This window comes from Argopecten irradians, chromosome 6, assembly GCF_041381155.1.
Source record: "Argopecten irradians isolate NY chromosome 6, Ai_NY, whole genome shotgun sequence".
Lineage (NCBI taxonomy): Eukaryota > Metazoa > Mollusca > Bivalvia > Pectinida > Pectinidae > Argopecten > Argopecten irradians.
The window spans coordinates 29,178,444-29,200,722 of NC_091139.1; the positions used below are offsets into that span (position 1 = coordinate 29,178,444).

Below are 22,279 nucleotides of genomic sequence, written 5' to 3' on the forward strand. Positions count from 1 at the left end.
CTAAGGTACATTTTTTAGTGTTTTGTTTCATTTATCAGAAATCCTTCAGAAGTTTTATAGAGGCCTACTAAGGCTGATAAAACCTGTACTAATGGAATTTTAGCAGATTGTCAAATATGATAATACATTTCCCATGGAAAGTTTCTATTAATACACTCAAATTTACATACCATCCCATGAACTTGATTCAATCCAGTTGATTGCATTGAAAAGAGCTGCCGTCCCTCCATAACAAGCATTCGTTGTGTCTATTCCTTCTAAATCAGTATTTTCACTCTCCTCAAATAACTGCATCAACACAGACTTCACACTCTTTGATTTGTCTACGATTGTTTCTGTACCAACCTCCAAACGTCCAATACTTTCGTAACTAATGTGACCTTCAAGTTTGTGCATCAAACGCTGCACCACTGTTAGACAAAGTGAGTTTATATCCTCCCGATCAGTACAGTACCCCATTTTGTCCTGTCCGAGACCAATGGTGTACTTCCCCGTGGACACACCATCATATTGTTCTAACTCTGACTGGTCAACATATTGGGACGGAAAGTAAACATCAATGGCAACAATGCCAACATCCTTAGGGAAGTGTCTGTCAGTGTCGTCCATACTAGCTGGTCCAGGCATCGTTATATCTCAAGTCTTCCTGGAAAATAAAATGGACAAATTATACTACTACTACACTAAATCCTTGTGTACATGCAGCGGTACATGTACTTAATAATAAAATCTAAACATAAACAAGCTCTATCCAAACTTCTCCTTAAAGCAAAATTCTAAATTTCAATTAAATTTCTCTTAATTTAATATTATTCTCAAACAATCTAAAACAAACCTCAAATAGTCTTTTTACTGTAAAAGTAAATATGACAAACAAAATAGTGACATTTTAAATAAGTTAGCAAAGTGAATAAACGTTAGGCAGAGAAAAGCATACTTTAAATTATCTTCCTTAAATTGAAATGAAATCCATAACGTCTGTAACATATATATATACATATATCTGTATGTACCTGTATGTACATCTGAGACTATAAAGAGGTGAAACAAAATACCCAATAAATGTATAAGGTTTATGATACTTGTATCTATTTTTAGCATTAGAAGCAACAACTTGGTAATATCTATAAATAGATCAGAATACAAATATATTTGGTCATGACATATACTGTGTTTATAAAGAGATTATTTTGTATAAGCGACTTTATCTATGTATATTAATCAGATATTATCAACCTTCATTAGCGCAAGATGAGCTACTGCTTATCACTGAATGTTCCACATGTCTAAATCAGTAATGAAAGAAAATAGTATTACTTATAAAATCAATACAATGTAATGATAAAATAATAATGTACATATCTTCAAACAATACGTACATCTATTCTCCATCATCTGCATGACCATATGGAAATGAACTGTACAAGGTATTAATCAAATATATATTCATGAAAATATTTACCAGGTAATTTTTTTTTACTCCATGAATAATGTGTTAAATGGAGTGAAAAAAATCTCCAGATAAGGATGAAAAATGTTACAAAAATCAATGAACCATGAAAATACAAACATTGACCTCAGGAGTCAGCTCCAGGATATAAATTTGTACAGTTAAGGAAGTAATTTAATTGACTCAGTCATATTCATCCTCATGATGAAATATGTGATAGATATTTACTGTGTATTTTTCCACATTACATATCAAGCACTTACAGGAAATGCAGTCTTTATAACTTTACAGTATGATAAAGAGTATAATTTAGCATATAACATCAATATTCATGGACCATGAAAGAGTAATACCAAAGTATCAACCATATAATATATGTGCTGATGAAAACATCTAACTAATAAAAGATTGCAATGGCCAGGTGGATGTCCTGACATATTACCAACAAGGCAGCAAACCCAAAGGTGGAGGCCTAATACAATTCCATGTGAGGCAGTTGCCAGCTACTGACTGCTTGTCGATGGTTTTTCTCGGGGGAATTTGGCTTTTCTTCACCTATAAATCTGGCACCTCCTTAAATGACCCTGGCTGTTCATAGGACGTTTACCTAATCAATCAAACTAAACTCTAACAATACTTTGAAGATGTTAACAAAGCTAGTGAACGAAAATGAGCATTAAAGTTTACTTAAGTAAATACTACACAAAATCAAACATGCAAACAAGGTTACGTTGGTAATGTTCCATATTTTTTTCAAAGATCTCATCAAGCCATTACTTATTTTATCGTTACAAACGGCCTAAAGGTACCACTGACCTACAGCAGTGATCAATCTACAACTACTTTTACAAGTACCTTGATCGAAATTGCAAAATATAGAGTTCCACTGTCCCGTAAGTGACCATGAGTGAACGTCCATGGGTCCTTTTAGAAGTCTATGCATTTTTGTATAGATTAAGTCACTTTTAACTTATATTAATAATCATACCTAAATTTCAAAATGAATTGTCATGCTTTTAATTTAAGTAAAAAAAATCAAATAAATGGATCTTTACCAATATATATTTAACCAATATGCAGCATGAACTGCAATTGCAGCATATGCTGCTATTATGCTGGAGGCTTTGAAACATGAATGCAGCATATACATATACTGAGTGATTGCAGCATGTTAAATTAATGAACTGAGGAGACCTTTAATCAAGCTGTAAATATTATACAACAGAGTTACAGAAAATCTATACTATTTTTCTGACATTAAAATACACATTTTGACTGAGAAATGTTTTTACAATATATCATCAAACATAAATATATGTCACAACAAACATGTACAACACATGCACCAACAAACAGAATCTCACCATAATGTATGTCCTCCACAGAGGCACTGAAATGGTCAGTTCTCTATAAAGTATACTGTAACATTCGATCTAGTTAAATAATCGACCTAACCTTTACAAAATCTACTGAATAACATCAAATAACACACAAAGCAGAGATATTAAGACTTGGCTAGAAGATAGATTCTTGGACTTACATTACAAGCTTTTGGTACTTTCTAGCGGTACTTGTTCAAATTTTGAGAAATCACAATCAACGTCCCTGTTGTGGGACTTGCCAAAATTTGAAAATTAGTGTTATGTACATAGTGATATATAAGGTAATCAGTGATTTTGTCCTTTATCTTCGAACCACCAATATAGATCAATTAGTGTTATGTACAGTGATATATAAGGTAATCAGTGATTTTGTCCTTTATCTTCGAACCACCAATATAGATCAATTAGTGTTATGTACATAGTGATATATAAGGTAATCAGTGATTTTGTCCTTTATCTTCGAACCACCAATATAGATCAATTAGTGTTATCAATTAGTGTTATGTACAGTGATATATAAGGTAATCAGTGATTTTGTCCATTATCTTCAAACCACCAATATAGATCAATTAGTGTTATGTACATAGTGATATATAAGGTAATCAGCGATTTTGTCTTTTATCTTCAAACCACCAATATAGATCAATTAGTGTTATGTACATAGTGATATATAAGGTAATCAGTGATTTTGTCCTTTATCTTCGAACCACCAATATAGATCAATTAGTGTTATGTACATAGTGATATATAAGGTAATCAGTGATTTTGTCCTTTATCTTCGAACCACCAATATAGATCAATTAGTGTTATGTACATAGTGATATATAAGGTAATCAGTGATTTTGTCCTTTATCTTCGAACCACCAATATAGATCAATTAGTGTTATGTACATAGTGATATATAAGGTAATCAGTGATTTTGTCCTTTATCTTCGAACCACCAATATAGATCAATTAGTGTTATGTACAGTGATATATAAGGTAATCAGTGATTTTGTCCATTATCTTCAAACCACCAATATAGATCAATTAGTGTTATGTACAGTGATATATAAGGTAATCAGTGATTTTGTCCATTATCTTCAAACCACCAATATAGATCAATTAGTGTTATGTACATAGTGATATATAAGGTAATCAGCGATTTTGTCTTTTATCTTCAAACCACCAATATAGATCAATTAGTGTTATGTACATAGTGATATATAAGGTAATCAGCGATTTTGTCCTTTATCTTCGAACCACCAATATAGATCAATTAGTGTTATGTACATAGTGATATATAAGGTAATCAGTGATTTTGTCCTTTATCTTCGAACCACCAATATAGATCAATTAGTGTTATGTACATAGTGATATATAAGGTAATCAGTGATTTTGTCCTTTATCTTCGAACCACCAATATAGATCAATTAGTTAGTGCAGAGAGTAATGGACCAGATCACCCAGAGCCAACCAGAAGTATCCATCATTGGGTTCCTACTGGTGACATCCAGAATCTTCGGATTATTGTTAAACCTACCATTGCAGACACAGGTAGATAACAATCCTTCAGCTGGTGCTAGTAGCCTATTACATGACAATCCAATGCTGAGTAGGTATATTAATAGGTCAATAGCATTACAGGTATCCGACAATATAGGCTTTTCAATAGCATCAACCTCGTCACATTCCCATCGTCAGTATAAATAACACTGAGCCAGTCTAGTGCCAGACTGGTAGAGATGGTGTTGGGACATGTCTGATTATGAATGATTGTTTTGTAAAGGCTGGCTGGAACATGGCCAGCAGAAAGATGATAAAGTGTACCTGGTCATTATATAATACACTGTGGAACCAGCCAGGGAGTCATTAAAAGATAAAACAGGTGTGTGATTTAATTTAAATATTTGACACTGGTGACATCAGTGATGTATGTTTTTTCTCTCTAAGGTTTCTATTGTACTAAAATTTCATTGTGTAATAAAGTCAATGTCACTTTAGGACGCCCGGCTCTGATGTCAATGTACTGTACCACATACTGCAAGTACATATCTAAAAGTTATATAAGTGTCAATACGACATGGCATGAATGTCATATGAAAAGTAATGTAATGTCATTACTTGGGATGGGTATCGCGAAAAATTTGGTATTGTTATATATCACGATACATCATAAGTTTATTATGATACATATCATGATATTTTGGTATTATTTTTGTACAATAAGAATTTAAATTTTTTTCCTGTCCATCACCTAAAAAAAGAGTATGAAATAAATGTTTTGTCAATTTATCACTTTTATTCTTGTTTTTCTCTGTAAAATGCAAGATAATGTCTGTGTTACTTCCGCTCGAAGTTTTGCAAACACTTATTACTGGACGGGACGCTAGCTGCAGTAGCTGGGTAATGGCGATGCAAGTGAATCGTCAGGTTCGTTGTCCCACCATTACATTTAACAATTGGCCTACACAATCGACATCCAGCAATGTTTTATTCGCTATTTCTTTCCCCTTTATGTACTATAAAACCAAAATGCTGCCATACAGCCGCTTTTGCTTTGGGATTTTTTATCATAATCTACGTATAATAACATCCCAAAAATCCATCTTATTTAACCTATACATTGGGCTGAAATGTTGTTAGAATGTACACTGTATATTTTAGTTTTAATTTTTATACAAATGGTCATTTAAAAAATATTTTCCATCAAAAATGAAAACTTCACGGAAATATACGGAAAATCCCTCTATGATTCCGAGTGAACCGACAAAACTAAATCGTACTGTGATACCTATCGTTTTCAAACTGAACCTGGATATATTGGATTACCAATAATACCGGCACCACTAGTCATTAAAATATATAAACAAGAGGCCCAGAGGGCCTGTATCACTCACCTGGTTTTTTTTTAGTAATTATCACAAGACTCTGACAATTAGAAAAATAAGCAAAATTGACTCCCAAAGTTTAATTTTGAATCACAACCATACAAATGATGCTATTGATACCATACAAATATTCTATCCAATACATTGGTTCAGAGACAAAGTAATTTATATGAAAATATTAGCCTAATTGACCTTTTTGACCCCACATCTATCGCCGTCTAAGGCCCGGGGGGTCAGCCCTATCATTTGTACAATTTCAAATCCCAACCTTATAAGGATGCTACCATTGCATTATGAGTGCTCTTCCATGCTTAGTTGCACAGAAGAAGTTGTTTATATAGAAATAGCTAAATTGACCCCTTTTGACCCCACCCTTCAGGCCCCAGGGGGGGTCAGCCCTATCATTTGCACAATTTTGAATCCCCACCCTATAACGATGCTACCATTGCATTATAGGTGCTATCCCATGCTTGGTTTCAGAGAAGAAGTTGTTTATATGGAAATAGCCAGATTGACCCCTTTTGACCCTGCCCCTCAGGCCCCCCGGAGGTCAGCCCCATCATTTGTACAATTTTGAATCCCCACCCTATAATTATACTACCATTGCATTCTGAGTGCTATCTCATGCATAGTTTCAGAGAAGAAGTCATTTATATGGAAATAGCCAAATTTACCCCTTTTGACCCCGACCATCAGGCCGCTGGGGGGTCAGCCCCATCATTTGTACAATTTTGAATCCCAACCCTATAAGGATGCTACCATATACAGTTGTTGACTGGGGTTGAGGGCAACAGATGATTTGTTGAACCCGAAGACAAACTGGCAACAGTTTGTGTGAGGGTCCAACAAATCATCTGTTGCCCGAAAATCCAGTCGATAACTGTTTTGTTATACCCATTGACTCAAAACAATGCATTGACATCACGAATTGTAGGTGTGACTTCACTCCGGTCCGACAGCACATTTTAACAGTCGATTTTAACAGTTTTTTGGACCGCTGCACGGAACAGTTCATTTATTGGCATTTTTGGCAATAGAGTTTATAAAGGAACTATTTCATAGGGGTATAACAATAGCATTATGGGTTCTATCCCATGCTTGGTTTCAGAGAAGAAGTCGTTTATATGGAAATAGCCAAATTGACCCCTTTTGGCCCCGCCCCTCAGGCCCCTGGGGGGTCAGCCCCATCATTTGTACAATTTATAGTTAGTAGCCCATAAGGATGCTACCAGTCAAATTTTGTTGAAATCCGACCAGCGGTTATGGAGAAGAAGTCGATTGTTGACGGACGCCGGACGCCGGACGCTGCGGTATCCCATAGCTCACCTCGGTCCATTCGGACCAGGTGAGCTAACAATCATAGTGTAAAATTGTCAATGATGCAATATGATATTACTGACGATAATGATACATATCATTAGTTTGTTTGATTATTTTAACATACTATTATAATTAACACTCATTTTCATGTAAGGACTGCCTCCCATGTATTTAGTGTGTAGCATGTGTGAAGTTCGAGGTTGGTGTTTTGGGAGACTGCGGTATGCTCGTGTTGTGTCTTCTTGTATAGTGGAACTGTTGCCCTTTTTATAGTGCTATATCACTGAAGTATGCAGCCGGAGACACCAAGCAACACCCCACCCGGTCACATTACACTGACAACGGTCAAACCAGTCGTCCTACCCTCTGGATGCTGAACGCTAAGCAGGAGCAGAAACTACAACTTTATACACTTTGGTGTGTCACGGCCAGAGGACAGAACACAGAGGCGAGCATTTAACAGAAGGCTAAATGTGAGGCAATGTCAAGACAGACGTTAGGAAGAATACAGTCAGTTAGGAAGAAGAGAAAAGATAAGATCCTAAATTTAGTCACCTTTTACAATCATGCAATAGGGGCAGCAGGTACAATTCTAACATGTCATTATAATGTATATATAACAATAATATTACAGAGACGTACAGTACTAAGGTCACATGTGATCTGAGAATGATGTAATGTCAGGATATTGATCGACTATGATCCATAATGTCAGAGACGTTGGAATTTATATATATATCACCAAGGTTTATGTAATAATTGTTAAACAAGAGGCCCAAGGGCCTTAACGGTCATCTGACTATCTTGGCAATAGCTGTATAGGAAAATAATTAGATATGGTGTCATGGTAGCCATCTTCAATCTGGGATCAACCAGAGATATAACAATACTTTGACAAGATTATATCAGCCGCATTTCATGTTTCAAGTTTCAGTTAAATTGCACTGGTAGAACTTGAGAAGAAGTTCAAAATGTGTTTTCAAGATGGCATCTGTGGCAGCCATCTTGGATCATCTGTGGCAGCCATCTTGGATTTTGGATCGACATAAAATATAACAACACTTGGTCGGGACCATGTCAGGATCATTTCATGCAGGTTTCAGCTCAATCACACTGGTAGAACTTGAGAAGAAGTTCAAAATTCAAGATTTTGGAATATTTGACTCTCATGACCTTGAAAGAAGATCAAGGTAATTCATTTTTATAACTATGGTAGCCCTTCATCCCAGCATGCCACCAGCAAAATATGAGTATCCTGGACTTTTGGGTTAGTTAACAAAAATTGTTCAAAGAATTTAGCCTATTTGACCCCTGTGACCTTGAAAGAACGTCAAGGTCATTAATTTTCACACCTTTGGTAGCCCTTCATCCCAGCATGCTACAGGCCAAATATGAGTACCCTGGACCTTTTGGTTAGTTAGAAGAAGTCGTTCAAAGATTTTAGCCTATTTGACCCCTGTGACCTTCAAAGTAGGTCAAGGTCATTTATTTTCACAACTTTGGTAGCCCTTCATCCCAGCATGCTACGGGCCAAATATGAGTACCCTGGGTCTTTCGGTTAGTTAGAAGAAGTTGTTCAAAGATTTTAGCCAATTTGACCCCCGGTGACCTTGACAATACATCAAGGTCATTAAGTTTCACAAATTTGATAGCCCTTCATCCCAGCATGCTGCAGGCCAAATATGAGTACCCTGGACCTTTTGGTTAGTTAGAAGAAGTTGTTCAAAGATTTCAGCCTATTTGACCCCTGTGACCTTGAAAGTAGGTCAAGGTCATTAATTTTTACAACTTTTGTAGCCCTTCATCCCAGCATGCTACAGGCCAAATATGAGTACCCTGGACCTTTTGGTTAGTTAGAAGAAGTCGTTCAAAGATTTTAGCCTATTTGACCCCCGGTGACCTTTAGAGTAGGTCAAGGTCATTAAATTTCACAACTTTTGTAGCCCTTCATCCCAGCATGCTACAGGCTAAATATGAGTACCCTGGACCTTTTGGTTAGTTAGAAGAAGTCGTTCAAAGATTTTAGCCTATTTGACCCCTGTGACCTTGAAAGTAAGTCAAGGTCATTTATTTTCACAACTTTGATAGCCCTTCATCCCAGTATGCTACAGGCCAAATATGAGTACTTTGGGCCTTACAGTTATTGAGAAGAAGTTGTTTGAATGAAAAGTTTACGCACGGCGCATGGCGACGGACGGTGCATGATGACTATAGGTCATTAGTGGTGCGCGGTATTATCGGTATACCGATATATCCAGGTTCAATTTGAAAACGATATGTATCGCGGTACGATTTAGTCGTATCGGTTCACTCGGAATCATTCGGGGATTTTCCGTATATTTCCGTGAAATTTTCGTTTTTGACAGGACATATTTTTAAAATGACCATTTTTATAAAAATTAAAACTAAAATATATGTTTTAACAACATTTCAGCCAACTGTATAGGTTAAAATGGATTTTTGGGATGTTATTATACGTAGATTACGATCGATCTTGTGCTTAGTAACATTTCAAAATGGCGGCCTTCATAGGCACGGATGATAACCTCGTAAAAAATCCCGAAGCAAAAGCGGCTGTATGACAGCATTTTGGTCTTATAGTACATAAAGGGGAACTAAATAGCGAGGAAAACATCGCTAGTGTCGTTTGTGTAGGGCAATCGTTAAATGTAGTGGCGGGACAACGAACCTGACGACTCACTTGCAGCTAGCGTCCCGTCAGGTAGTAAGTGTGTGCAAAACATCGAGCGATAGTAACACAGACATTATCTCGCATTTTACAGATAGAAACAAGAATAAAAGTGATAAATTGACAAATTTATTTCATACTCTTTTGAGGTGATTGACAGAAAAAAACCATGCAATTCTTATTGTACAAAATAATACCAAAATATCATGATACGTATCATAATACACTTATGATGTATCGTGATATATCGCGATACAAAATTTTTCGCGATACCCATCCCTATAGGTCATCCTGACCCTTTGGGTCAGATGACCTAATAATCAGTAGACATTTCATATATATGTGATGTTTCAATGACATATACATTAATCGTCACAGTCACAACTCGTACACTTTTTACACCTTTGTGTACTTATGCTGCCTGCGTGGTCATTTTGTCTGATGAAGGTGACAGTGTACACATCATACACGTCACATGACGTGTATGGTTGTAACAATATCTTGTTCCATAAGTCATAAACTTTCCAACTTAAAGAAAATGTTTTGAAAAACTTCAGGGTTTTGTATCACCTGAAAAGCACATGTGAGCCTATGACTCATGTGGTCAGGTGTACTACCCTTCAAGGTCAAGGTGATTCAAATTTTACTGGTAATACTGGCATTCCAGTTTCCATTACCATGCTACGTTTACTGTCTTAGCTAAACAAGGTTACAGACAGAGTCAAAGGTTTTTATTTGTTTCCTGTTGTAAGTACAATAAATCTTATACTGTTGTAAAGCTTATAAATATCCCTGTCAAATTACTCTCTAGATAAGCCTCTTGCTATTTAAAACATTTTACCAATCATTACCTATGTTTAAACAATTTGATCGCCCACCCATAAATCTACCCTATCCATATCGGTCAACAGCTCTTCCCATGATGGAAAATTTATATGTAGATGAACTTTTAGTTCATTGTGAAACAATATTTGTTTATTTATAAACAAGACAATTAAACAGACGTAATTTGATTTTCAGCTGGGAAATTTACAACCTATGTTAAATGGTATTATGTTTAGGTTGATTTCAAGCTAATTCTCTACACTATGCAAAGTCCGACATCTGTCAAACAACATTCATATAAAGAATTCACTATAGTAAATGAATATCAGATTCAAAAGTAAACTGAGAAAATGTCCTAATTTTAAAGCAAACAAATCCCATAATTAGAAAGAGATATTTTGTGAAGTCAACGTAAGAAGTTTTTGTTATGGAAAGATAGATCTAGAGCAGCTGATTAGACTAATGTATGGTTAGAATTATGATGCATATAGGTGACGTCAAAGCTAAAAGGAGTAGCAGATTGACATACCAGTATGTATAATTTCAGTTTATGTTACAGACTGACCTATATAACACACTGTGGATAGAGAGCCTCATACAGGAAAACCTACAATTTCAGTGATAATTATAGCACTGATAACTTTGTTTTGATAAAAGTCAAAGGTTCATATATGTCAAATGTATGCCAGTGTGACCTACTTTAAAACTAAAAAATAAAATAATCATATATGTATGATGCACATAATCTTACATATATAGATTATATTTGCTTTACTGCCTAACCCATATGTATATCCGACCAGTACAGGTGCATTTATCTCCATGTATGAAGTTCCATTGACAAGTATATTGAAAGATGTCATGTTTTTCCTTGCATTGTTAAGAGATGATGAAATTACATGTACTATCAATCTAAAAAATACAAATTTTCAAGGAGACTCAAGAAAGGGTTCAAGAAAATTCAAAGTTTATTACAAGTGGTTTTCAAGCAAAGCAGTTTTTTCTAAGGTCTTGGTCTAAATGTAGGTAAAAATAATGACCAACTTTTGATATCATCCATGATGACTTTTGCTCTTTTATGTGTTTCTGGTTGGCATACAATGTATTTATTTTAAGTTGGTCCTTGGGAAATGGATTTTATCTCAAGGAAATGCAATTCCAAGTTTAAGTAATGACTTTAACCTTTGCACACACAGACCAAACAAATCCATGCCTTTGCATAGAAGTATAAAAATTGTTTTCTATTTTAATTTTTCAAGTTTAAAATAAGGCAGGTGAAGATTCTCATAGGCCTAGTGAAAACTAAAATAACCAGTTATATATGATAATGAATGAATATTCTCCCATGTAGTCTCTTTCTATGCCAAGTGATTGGCTTTAACTAAATTAAAGAAAAGGTTCTGGCTCATGCAGACATGTACATTAGTGCCTTTTAATGCTGCCGCAGTTAACCGGTATATTGGGGTATTGCAATGCACCACCAAAAAATATTGTACCGCAATACAGTTTACCTGTGCCGGTTTTTTACGATATGTTTTCTTAGTATCATAATTTCATTAATTTGATTTAATTAAAACATCCTGTCATTAAAACAAAACCAGCAAGTTGTATTTGTTTTCTTTTTCAATAATATGAAGCCATGTGGGTATCCCTTTCGTTTTCATTTGATTCCAATGTCGGTCAAATGTTTGTAACTAACGTGTATAATGTTCAAATGATTCAAACATTTGCATGACGTTGAATATAAACAATATGACATTAGACTAGTTTCTGAAATATTATCAAGCTGAATCGCTTCATCAATCAACAATACCGGAATAATTCTCTATACATTTAAGGCCCGGTGATAATGTGGCTGCAGGGATTTTGCCAGCTATTTCAGGCTTCATCATCTGCCGCAATTTTCAAATTCCTACACGTGTCAAAACAACACTGCAAGCCGATCAGCCTTTTGGAGTTTAATCACGATCGTAAGCTTATTTTGCCAGGACAATTGTATGTAAATTTGTTCAATATTAAGGTTCAGAAGTATAAATATTTGCAGACACTATCATGTTTAGTAATTGCATAATTAGGTTGCGATCATCTGTAGCCTAGCTTTTTCACAATTTCACAAACAGACTCGTATTTTGCTGTTGTGTATCACAATATATCGAGGTACGCTTCTGCCGTATCGCTGCAGCCTTAGTGCCTTTTGACAGATGGTCTTTAATAATGAACGATACTGTCATGTGAAGTGTTTTATCGTTATAATGTGGCCAGATGGGGTGTGCTACTTGGCATCTTATTAGCCATCTTTCAAATAAGACAGATTTTTCATTGTTGCAAAGAGACAAAAACGTCCTAAAAGCGTTCAGACATATATCCATATGAAACATTAATGAAGAATATATGCAGAATATACCATCCTTAAAAGACAATTCACATTTGATAGGACATCTGTGCGTGCGTAGCGGAACTAAGCATAGATGACCATACCATTGTAAGTGTGTACACCAGCGACCTTAAAATATACTACTCATTTTACTGTATTTCTACTAATTGACAGACTTTGTAATTCAGCTGCTGTCATTTGGTGTTTAAAAACTGATTTCAGGGAATATCAAATAATTCAAGGACATTAGGCAATGGTAGAATTATTGATGCAAGCTAATTATATTTGCTAATATTACATCACAAATAGTTCTTTATGTGTTTGTTACAGCATATCAAGATAAATTTATTTTAAGGTTCATGTAATGGCTTTAACCAGTGATATTTTGCAAGCCTATAACTCATTACTGTGCTGCAATTGAACAAAACTAATGTCATTAATTGTTGGTTTGTACCCTGGCTAACTGTCAGTCTCACTGTGGATATGTAATTTGTGAAGCTGCTTGTAAAATTCAGTAAAATATGAGAAAAATGTTATATTTCTGGAGAAGACATAGAACTCGTGTGAATTGCATTAATGGAATCAAATAATCATGCCATCGTGTTCAGTTGTGAATATGCCAGGTACTCCGACAGTGTGTTTGGCAAAATCGGACCAGCAAATAGCGCAGGAGCCACTATTGTAGTAAATGCAAATGGCTGCTATAAATGGCGGATCACAAATATCGCATATAAGAGAAGCCATCTCAATTGATACAAATGTTCTTATAGACACCATAAGGTACTCTGAACATGACAAGAAGACTCTTCACGGAAAAAAATATTTCAACCGATCTGTTTTTGGGCCAAAAATGCAAATTTCCGAAAAGATCCTCAAAGGTATAAAAATTGTTTTCTATTTTAATTTTTCAAGTTTAAAATAAGGCAGGTGAAGATTCTCATAGGCCTAGTGAAAACTAAAATAACCAGTTATATATGATAATGAATGAATATTCTCCCATGTAGTCTCTTTCTATGCCAAGTGATTGGCTTTAACTAAATTAAAGAAAAGGTTCTGGCTCATGCAGCGACATGTACATTAGTGCCTTTTAATGCTGCCGCAGTTAACCGGTATATTGGGGTATTGCAATGCACCACCAAAAAATATTGTACCGCAATACAGTTTACCTGTGCCGGTTTTTTACGATATGTTTTCTTAGTATCATAATTTCATTAATTTGATTTAATTAAAACATCCTGTCATTAAAACAAAACCAGCAAGTTGTATTTGTTTTCTTTTTCAATAATATGAAGCCATGTGGGTATCCCTTTCGTTTTCATTTGATTCCAATGTCGGTCAAATGTTTGTAACTAACGTGTATAATGTTCAAATGATTCAAACATTTGCATGACGTTGAATATAAACAATATGACATTAGACTAGTTTCTGAAATATTATCAAGCTGAATCGCTTCAATCAATCAACAATACCGGAATAATTCTCTATACATTTAAGGCCCGGTGATAATGTGGCTGCAGGGATTTTGCCAGCTATTTCAGGCTTCATCATCTGCCGCAATTTTCAAATTCCTACACGTGTCAAAACAACACTGCAAGCCGATCAGCCTTTTGGAGTTTAATCACGATCGTAAGCTTATTTTGCCAGGACAATTGTATGTAAATTTGTTCAATATTAAGGTTCAGAAGTATAAATATTTGCAGACACTATCATGTTTAGTAATTGCATAATTAGGTTGTGATCATCTGTAGCCTAGCTTTTTCACAATTTCACAAACAGACTCATATTTTGCTGTTGTGTATCACAATATATCGAGGTACGCTTCTGCCGTATCGCTGCAGCCTTAGTGCCTTTTGACAGATGGTCTTTAATAATGAACGATACTGTCATGTGAAGTGTTTTATCGTTATAATGTGGCCAGATGGGGTGTGCTACTTGGCATCTTATTAGCCATCTTTCAAATAAGACAGATTTTTCATTGTTGCAAAGAGACAAAAACGTCCTAAAAGCGTTCAGACATATATCCATATAAATCATTAATGAAGAATATATGCAGAATATACCATCCTTAAAAGACAATTCACATTTGATAGGACAGCATAGATGACCACTTGTAAGCCAGACCTTATTTTTTTGTTAATAGTGATACTTTTAAATTTTTGTAAAAACCTCTATAATATCTGTGCGTGCGTAGCCGGAACTCAAAAGTCGGTGTAGGAGGGGGAAAAACCCCTATCTCCACCAAGATCTATAATACCATCAATGCCTCTCTACAAGTGTGTACACTTTCAACGAGGCCGCCATCAGCGAAGTATCAGCGAAGTTAAAATATACTACTCATTTTACTGTATTTCTACTAATTGACAGACTTTGTAATTCAGCTGCTGTCATTTGGTGTTTAAAACTGATTTCAGGGAATATCAAATAATTCAAGGACATTAGGCAATGGTAGAATTATTGATGCAAGCTAATTATATTTGCTAATGTTACATCACAAATAGTTCTTTATGTGTTTGTTACAGCATATCAAGATAAATTTATTTTAAGTGCAGACAGATTTTCGTTTGAGCAAATAATATCGCCTACAAACTGGAGTTCGTATTCATTTTTTCAAATGGAAGTGATCAATAGGCATACATTTAGAAATGTTTTCTAAAGGTGATTGTCATATTTATGTTCAAAGTTATTAAATGAAACATGGCCATATGCATACCTGTTATCGACGAGTCCTCGCGTACTTAAATGTGATGTTGACAACGTGTTTCCTGTTCGCTCAGTCCAGCATAGTTCATAATGCTCTAAACTCAGTATTAACTTCACAAATTCTACAATTGAGTGCTCCTGTGAACGATTATTGCCAAAACATCATACATGACGTAGATGTTATTTAAATGTCCCCGTCATTCTTAGAGCCAAGGGCAAACACGAGGGGCGAACATGTACACGGTGTTTATTATTTCATCAGTCGATATCACGCTTGTGCTATACATGCGTCATTAGCTACAAACGTTTAAATGATGCCGAAACTCAGCCAATCGGTATTCGTCTTTCATACAAGGATGTAAACTGGAATGTTATTGGCTAGTAAAGTTGACGTTTCCCGCGTTAAATTGTCACGTTTAAATGGTTTTAAACATTATGAACTTCAACATGATATATAAATTCTAAAATCAACATTAACAAATAAGATTAGTGAAATTATGAAAGAGGTTCAAATAATTCAAAGTCTTTAAGAAGATGGATTCTACCGTGGTCTCACTGAGGTATCTAAGGATCATACTATTTAAAAGGGAAATATTTACATTTCCGTTTTCACTTTCTAATATAACCCTACTAACCGGGGAATCGTTTACATTTGCGTAAACGGAGAGTAGACTGGTTCCCGCCTCAGTTACCTCCCTTGCGTACGCTTCACTGAGTGAGCGGAGCGCAGCCTGGCGGAGAGTAGAGAACTAAGGGAAGGGAACCAGTCTAAAACGGAGAGGGGCTGCTGCGCAAGAACACAAACCGAAACACTGACTTCCGCCCTTATGTGAATGCGCATCCGGTTAGGCCAAAATATATGCCATGACAAAGGTTCGATATCAACATCAGTTTGAATGCAATAGAAAGCATTTTGTTACATTAAAAAAATAAAAACATATGGAATAAATGGATTAAAAATGATAAAGTTATTGTGCAACTGTATTTTATTTACTCCCGGAATTTGACACATTTTCCCGCCAAATAGTAGCCATCTGTTTCGCGATTTCATCAGTTGTTCCATCAATCGTATAACAATAACATTGAAAAAAAACGAAGGTTTATTTCACCGGAACACTAAAATGAAATGAAATGGTCGGTCGAAAAGTAAATATGAGGATTTTTTTTTAATTTTTTGTTGTTTGAAGGTGTGTAAATTGCATTTTTTGTAGATATTTTAAATGACGCGCGTTAGCGCGTAATGTTGACATACATGTACATGTTTCTGTACAAAAAATGCAGTATACACACCAGTAAACAACAAAAAAATAAAAATCATTCCTTTAATAACTTGATATCTCAAAAATAAAAATCAAGTCTAATTTAGGAAGAAGAGATAAAGGATCAAGGAAGACCTAGATAATCTATCTACATGGTGTGAAAACTGGCTGTTGAAGTTCCACCCATCTAAGTGTAAAGTGGGGGAAATGTGAAGTGTTATTTAAATCTTTACGGAGTAGTGCGCAATGGAAATGTATCCTTTTTATAGAGGACCAGGTGGTCCTGCAGACAGATACAACATAAGGTAACATAAAATTACTACCATGAGCTGCTAGAAAGAAGGGGTGTACACACTGTTAGTGTGCGTAACTGTCATACTGGTGCCGTGACCAGGACACCACATAACGCAAACATTAAAAAAGAAATCCTGCTACAAAACGAATACTCAATGTATTCCAAAGATCATCCTAGATACTCCAGTAGTTACTCTCGCTGACGCCATATACACCCCTGGACTATCTCAAAGTAAAACTGGAAGCTGTTCAGGAGAAAATAACTGACCAATCAGAGACCTACAGATAGTTCCTTTGGAGATAACAGACCAGAGCGATGTCCAACTTCAAATACATGTACACACATTCAACCACAGTGTACCGTTATACAATTCCTTTAGTGTAAACCTAAAGAAATAATTACACGTATCTTCTGTTGCCTCCATTTTTACCATGAGATATTCCATGGGTTTATATAACGTCAGTGATAGTGACCCCTTGAATATCGAGGATGCCCAAAGGTATGCGATCATATCGGATGGTGTATAGTGTTAAAAGACACTCGGACGAGGACGGCAGTCACCTTGGCGACCTGGGTTTGATCCTCGACACGGACGTGAAAAGGCCAGCTTTAACCTGCCCAGTCACCTGTGTTTTCTCCGGGTACTCCGATTTAATCCCACTAAGACTTCTCGCGCACTTACAACTGGGCCATCGGAAGTGATTTTTATAAGTTGTATCGCTTTTGTTCCACAATCGATGTAAAATAAGTAAAGTTTATATTACTAAGAGGTCAGCATTGCTGTTATTGTCTATCTGTAGAAATTCTATATGTTGGTATTGAGCTTGTGTACAATACAAACCAAAGATAACAATTCGAACTAATTTGATACCATATGTGTGTTTATTTGTGTTCAAAATTCCATGGCGCTTCTGTTATATGAGGACAGATTCAAATACACACAGACTTTACCTAGTTCCCGATATGTTAAAAAAGAAATTCGTCGTCGATCACTTTGATTTCAGTACTACTTAATCCAGTATTACAAATATATGTAGATTTGTCTGGATAACTAAAAAATGTGTATATATTCCGAATGTTTGCCACGTTGGCCGAGTGGTTAAGAAGACCCGACATATCACCACAAGCCATGGCACCTCTGGCATGCGAGTTCGATTTCCGTATGGGACAGTTGCCAGGTACTCACCGCTAGTCGATGGTTTTTCTTCGGGTACTCCGGCTTAAAGAACATTTTCAAACGTTTCGATGAGTTTAGATTAATATAAGACTTGGGCCGTTTTCGTTTATTTGGAACAACCGGTTCGACCGTTTGTTAAAGTCATTATTTCATGTATAAATCCTGACAGACCTGCGTTTTTTATGCAGGCCTGTGAGGGCTTTGTCAAGGCTCGTCTGTAAACAATATAAAATCACCAGGTCCGTCTTTAATTAATAAACGAACAACTAGGTTCAACCAGTCAAACCGCATAATCGAAAACGGCCTTGGCATCAGACTTTCTATTACACGTAGAGGTACATGTACACAACTAGTCGAAATTCAAGATGCTACACCGTTGACGAATGGTATTCAGCTATTTACTTAAGGCTTATATGGAAAGTTACCTACTTTACACCATTACCACATTTAAGAAAGTTAAATTTCTTATTTTACTTCAAAATAATTAATTGTTTCCCAAATTAACTCCATGACACTTTGCCCTATTTGCATCAAAAGCAAAATAAAATACCTTTTTTGTGTTTAATAGACACACACTTTGTGTTAAATAGACACACACATATATATACACGATTATTCTCTGTCCGCGGTGGAGCATCTTTTAACATCTGAAATTATTACGTGTATTCGAAGTCCGTAGCATTAAAATCAAACGGCGATGTATGTCAGCGTATATTTTGTTAAATAATCTTTAATGTTTGACCTAAATCGAATCATAATGAAGACATCTCTCTGTTTATAAATACAAGTTTTTGTCGATAACACTTCTAATCAGCATATAAAACTGTTGGCGGTTTTAATCTAGGTCACAAGTACTTAGTTTTGGCCTGTTTGTCAGCTAAATACGCTCTGACACACATAAGATTCGGGATTGTTCTAATCACACCTTAATTCTTCTAAGTTCAAGTATGACTATAAGTACATGTAAGTTAGTAAGTAAATAAAATCTGCTGATATACGCCTTGTTATTTAAGGGTATCTCCGGCTATCTCTTTACAATCTGAGGACAATCCTACTTAGCGTACTGCACTACCGGTCAATATAGTATTACGCACAGTAGAGTCAGGGTTAATAATTCCTGTTATCTCAATATAAAAGGTCAGTAAACAACCGACCTCATTTTGGTATTGTACCACTACATAAAATCTCATTATATTTCAATTTATTTATTCTGGGGTTTTTCTTTTGTTTTCTTGAAAATTTATGGATTTGCAATTAAGTGCACTGTCATGCGGGAAACCAGAATTTCTAATTAAAACCCCACTTTCTATGGCTAATAACATGTGTTTATAGAGTTTCACGACATTATCCTCTAAATGAAGTGCTTATACTAAGCTATATGCACTGAATTAAGTTAACACATGAGGGTGATCATTACCACAGTTTTAATTACATCCAACTTTTTATAATAACACTTTTGTCTAATACCACAGATCTGTAGAATTACTCAAATACTCTCACGTATCTTTTTGACACCGACGAAAATCATTTTAAGTTAGATGGAACACGCAAGTAATCGAAATTTACACATACAAAGTACTATTTTAGAAAACCGCTCTGGTCCATTTCACAGAAATGTCTTTTTCGATTTGGTTCTTAACAAAAACATCAAAATTATCGTGTTCAAGTTTTACTCTTTTGAATTTATCGTATAAACACTGCTGAACACAACCTGTGAACCACTTTAGTACATTATATACTTTCACTTTTGACCCTACATCCAAAATTGCAACTACTATAATACATATATACTTTCATGTTGTCTTTTAGCGCCTTACGTCAAAAAACCACAGCATACTCATCACTGGCTACCGCATATCACTATTATATCATGTTTATATTAGTTTAACATTATGCACCGAGAGTTCCGATATGCCTGCATCATCACTACTATAACACGATATAGTCCGTACAAGGCTCGGATTAGTATTGCTGATTGACCTTTGAACCACATTTTGACATCGGGAGTATAAAGACCGCGACTCGCTCGCGCATCGCTTATATATATCACAGTCCATCATCCCAGACACTGGGAAACTGGACCTAACATGGATTTTAACATAGCGACAGTTTTTCTAGCTATTGTGGCTGGAAGTTTTGCAGGTATTTGTTTTTATACATTTTTAAGGACATGATTTTATATTTTCCCCCATTAATTTTGATGAGTATTTCATGCTTTCGTATTTTAGTTGATTTTGTTTGTATATACTTTATTTCATTACTTTACCTCAAACTACAACATTATACACTGACATATGATTTTATAATGGATATAGTGGATATAATGGATATAGAAGTAATAGTAATATTGGAAATTTCTTTTCTGTGTGTTCAGAAGTTTTGTTATTTTTAATCAACATGTCTGATTTAAGAGTTATAAAACAATGAAATGAAAACATTTAAAATCTTTTACTTCAACCTTTTTAACTTTACTTATCACGGATGTTATATAATCAGCGATATATATTTACTATTTTAGCGAGTGTATTTATTTTCATGCATACCGATTACTGTGTGTTTGAATGAAATGCGCACTTCTGTAACCGCATTTGTGCTCGTGATCTGCTAGCTAAACAAAAACAAGAGCACGTGGTGAGTAGGGCATTAAGTTCAGGGTACAACTGACATAATACAGAATGTTTGTAAGTCAAAAAGCGGAGAAATGATGTCAGCAGGACAAGGGTTGTTTACAAGCCGTAAAGAAGCGGTATCTGATTTCAGCTTCAGTACCATCAACTCAAAACGAGGCTTTCAAAACAATTCGCACAATAGTTTATTCAGTTTGAATCTAAATATTATGAAAGTTAAAAACTTTGTTGTGGTCCTAAGATTTTTGAATCTATTACATGTCCTCTTTGCATTGTATACTATATTCCAATGTGTCGGACTTCATAAAAGTACACAGTTCTAGTGCCGTATGATTCTTTTTAGATGAAGCAATATACATATTATGTAAGTGTAATTGGTTTATGCTTTACCGATGAAGAAAGGAAATGTCTTGTATTTTGGTTAACTAGATATATGTTTCAAATGAGATGTTTCTCTCTCAGAACTATAGAATAAGTTCTGCCTATTTTTACAACACATTTGGAAGTACTCCATTTTCTACGTGTGCATGTATGTGTTGTGGTTTCTTCTTCTTATTTTTTCCATATTTTTTATTCTCTAAATTTTATAGCCATTATGACAATGAACTTGACAGAATTTAACCGATAAGGAAATGGAGCTGAAATTAATCTTTAATTGATTGGTTTTTGTAGGCCCTGTTACACCTGTATCCAGTGGCTCATGCGCAAGACAATGTACAGGTAAGTCAAACGATCTGTGAACTTGTAAACTGCCTTCCATAATTGGAAATTTTAGTCTTTTTCAAAAAAAAGCTCTGAAATTGAAGGAATACCACACACTTGAAATACCAAACGATGTTAAAACTCATCTGAACTGGGATCACGAAAAGGTTTGCATATTTTCCAATAAAATCGTATTTGCAAATATGACAGGTATTGGAACCCCATCAAATGTATGCAATTCATGTAGACGAGATGTTGTTTTGCCTTCTTGTGTTTTTCTATTCGAAATATTGGAAATCATTTTCTTTCTGATAAGCCTTTCCTTTGATAATGGTACAGTATGTAAGCGACATTCAAACTAGATACACTGGACTACCTATTACCATTGTTCTTAGTGCCATGAAGGGTGTGGTGTGCTGAATGTCATGGACTATATATGTGATAACGCGTTTTTATCGTAGATATAACACAAAAATTTGAGTGTACTCTAAATAAACCGCGAAGCGGTTAATGATGAGAGTACACTAAGATTTTTGTGTTATATCTCCATATCATAAAAAATCTATTCAAATTAATCCTTATAATTCAATTTACTAAAGATAATCTCTT

General features: G+C 35.2%; 2 protein-coding genes across 8 annotated transcripts in view; one reads left to right on the forward strand and one right to left on the reverse strand.

The window, feature by feature from the left end:
• LOC138325564 (hydroxymethylglutaryl-CoA synthase 1-like) overlaps positions 1-15,889 on the reverse strand; it is a 36,563-nt gene extending 20,674 nt beyond the window's left edge. For 2 of the 7 annotated variants that reach the window (XM_069271318.1, XM_069271311.1), the window contains exons 1-2: positions 15,621-15,889; positions 171-646 (exon numbers count right to left, since the gene is read on the reverse strand). In XM_069271318.1, coding sequence (XP_069127419.1) covers positions 171-627 — 457 coding nt within the window. In that variant the 5' untranslated portion in view covers positions 628-646; positions 15,621-15,889. The other 5 variants (XM_069271312.1, XM_069271317.1, XM_069271316.1 and 2 more) reach the window with 5 other exon arrangements.
• Positions 15,890-20,356: 4,467 nt separating this feature from the next.
• LOC138325565 (uncharacterized) overlaps positions 20,357-22,279 on the forward strand; it is a 47,366-nt gene continuing 45,443 nt past the window's right edge. Inside the window, exons 1-2 of the mRNA XM_069271319.1 lie at positions 20,357-20,483; positions 21,641-21,688. Coding sequence (XP_069127420.1) covers positions 20,429-20,483; positions 21,641-21,688 — 103 coding nt within the window. The 5' untranslated portion in view covers positions 20,357-20,428. The remainder of the gene's footprint in view (positions 20,484-21,640; positions 21,689-22,279) is intronic.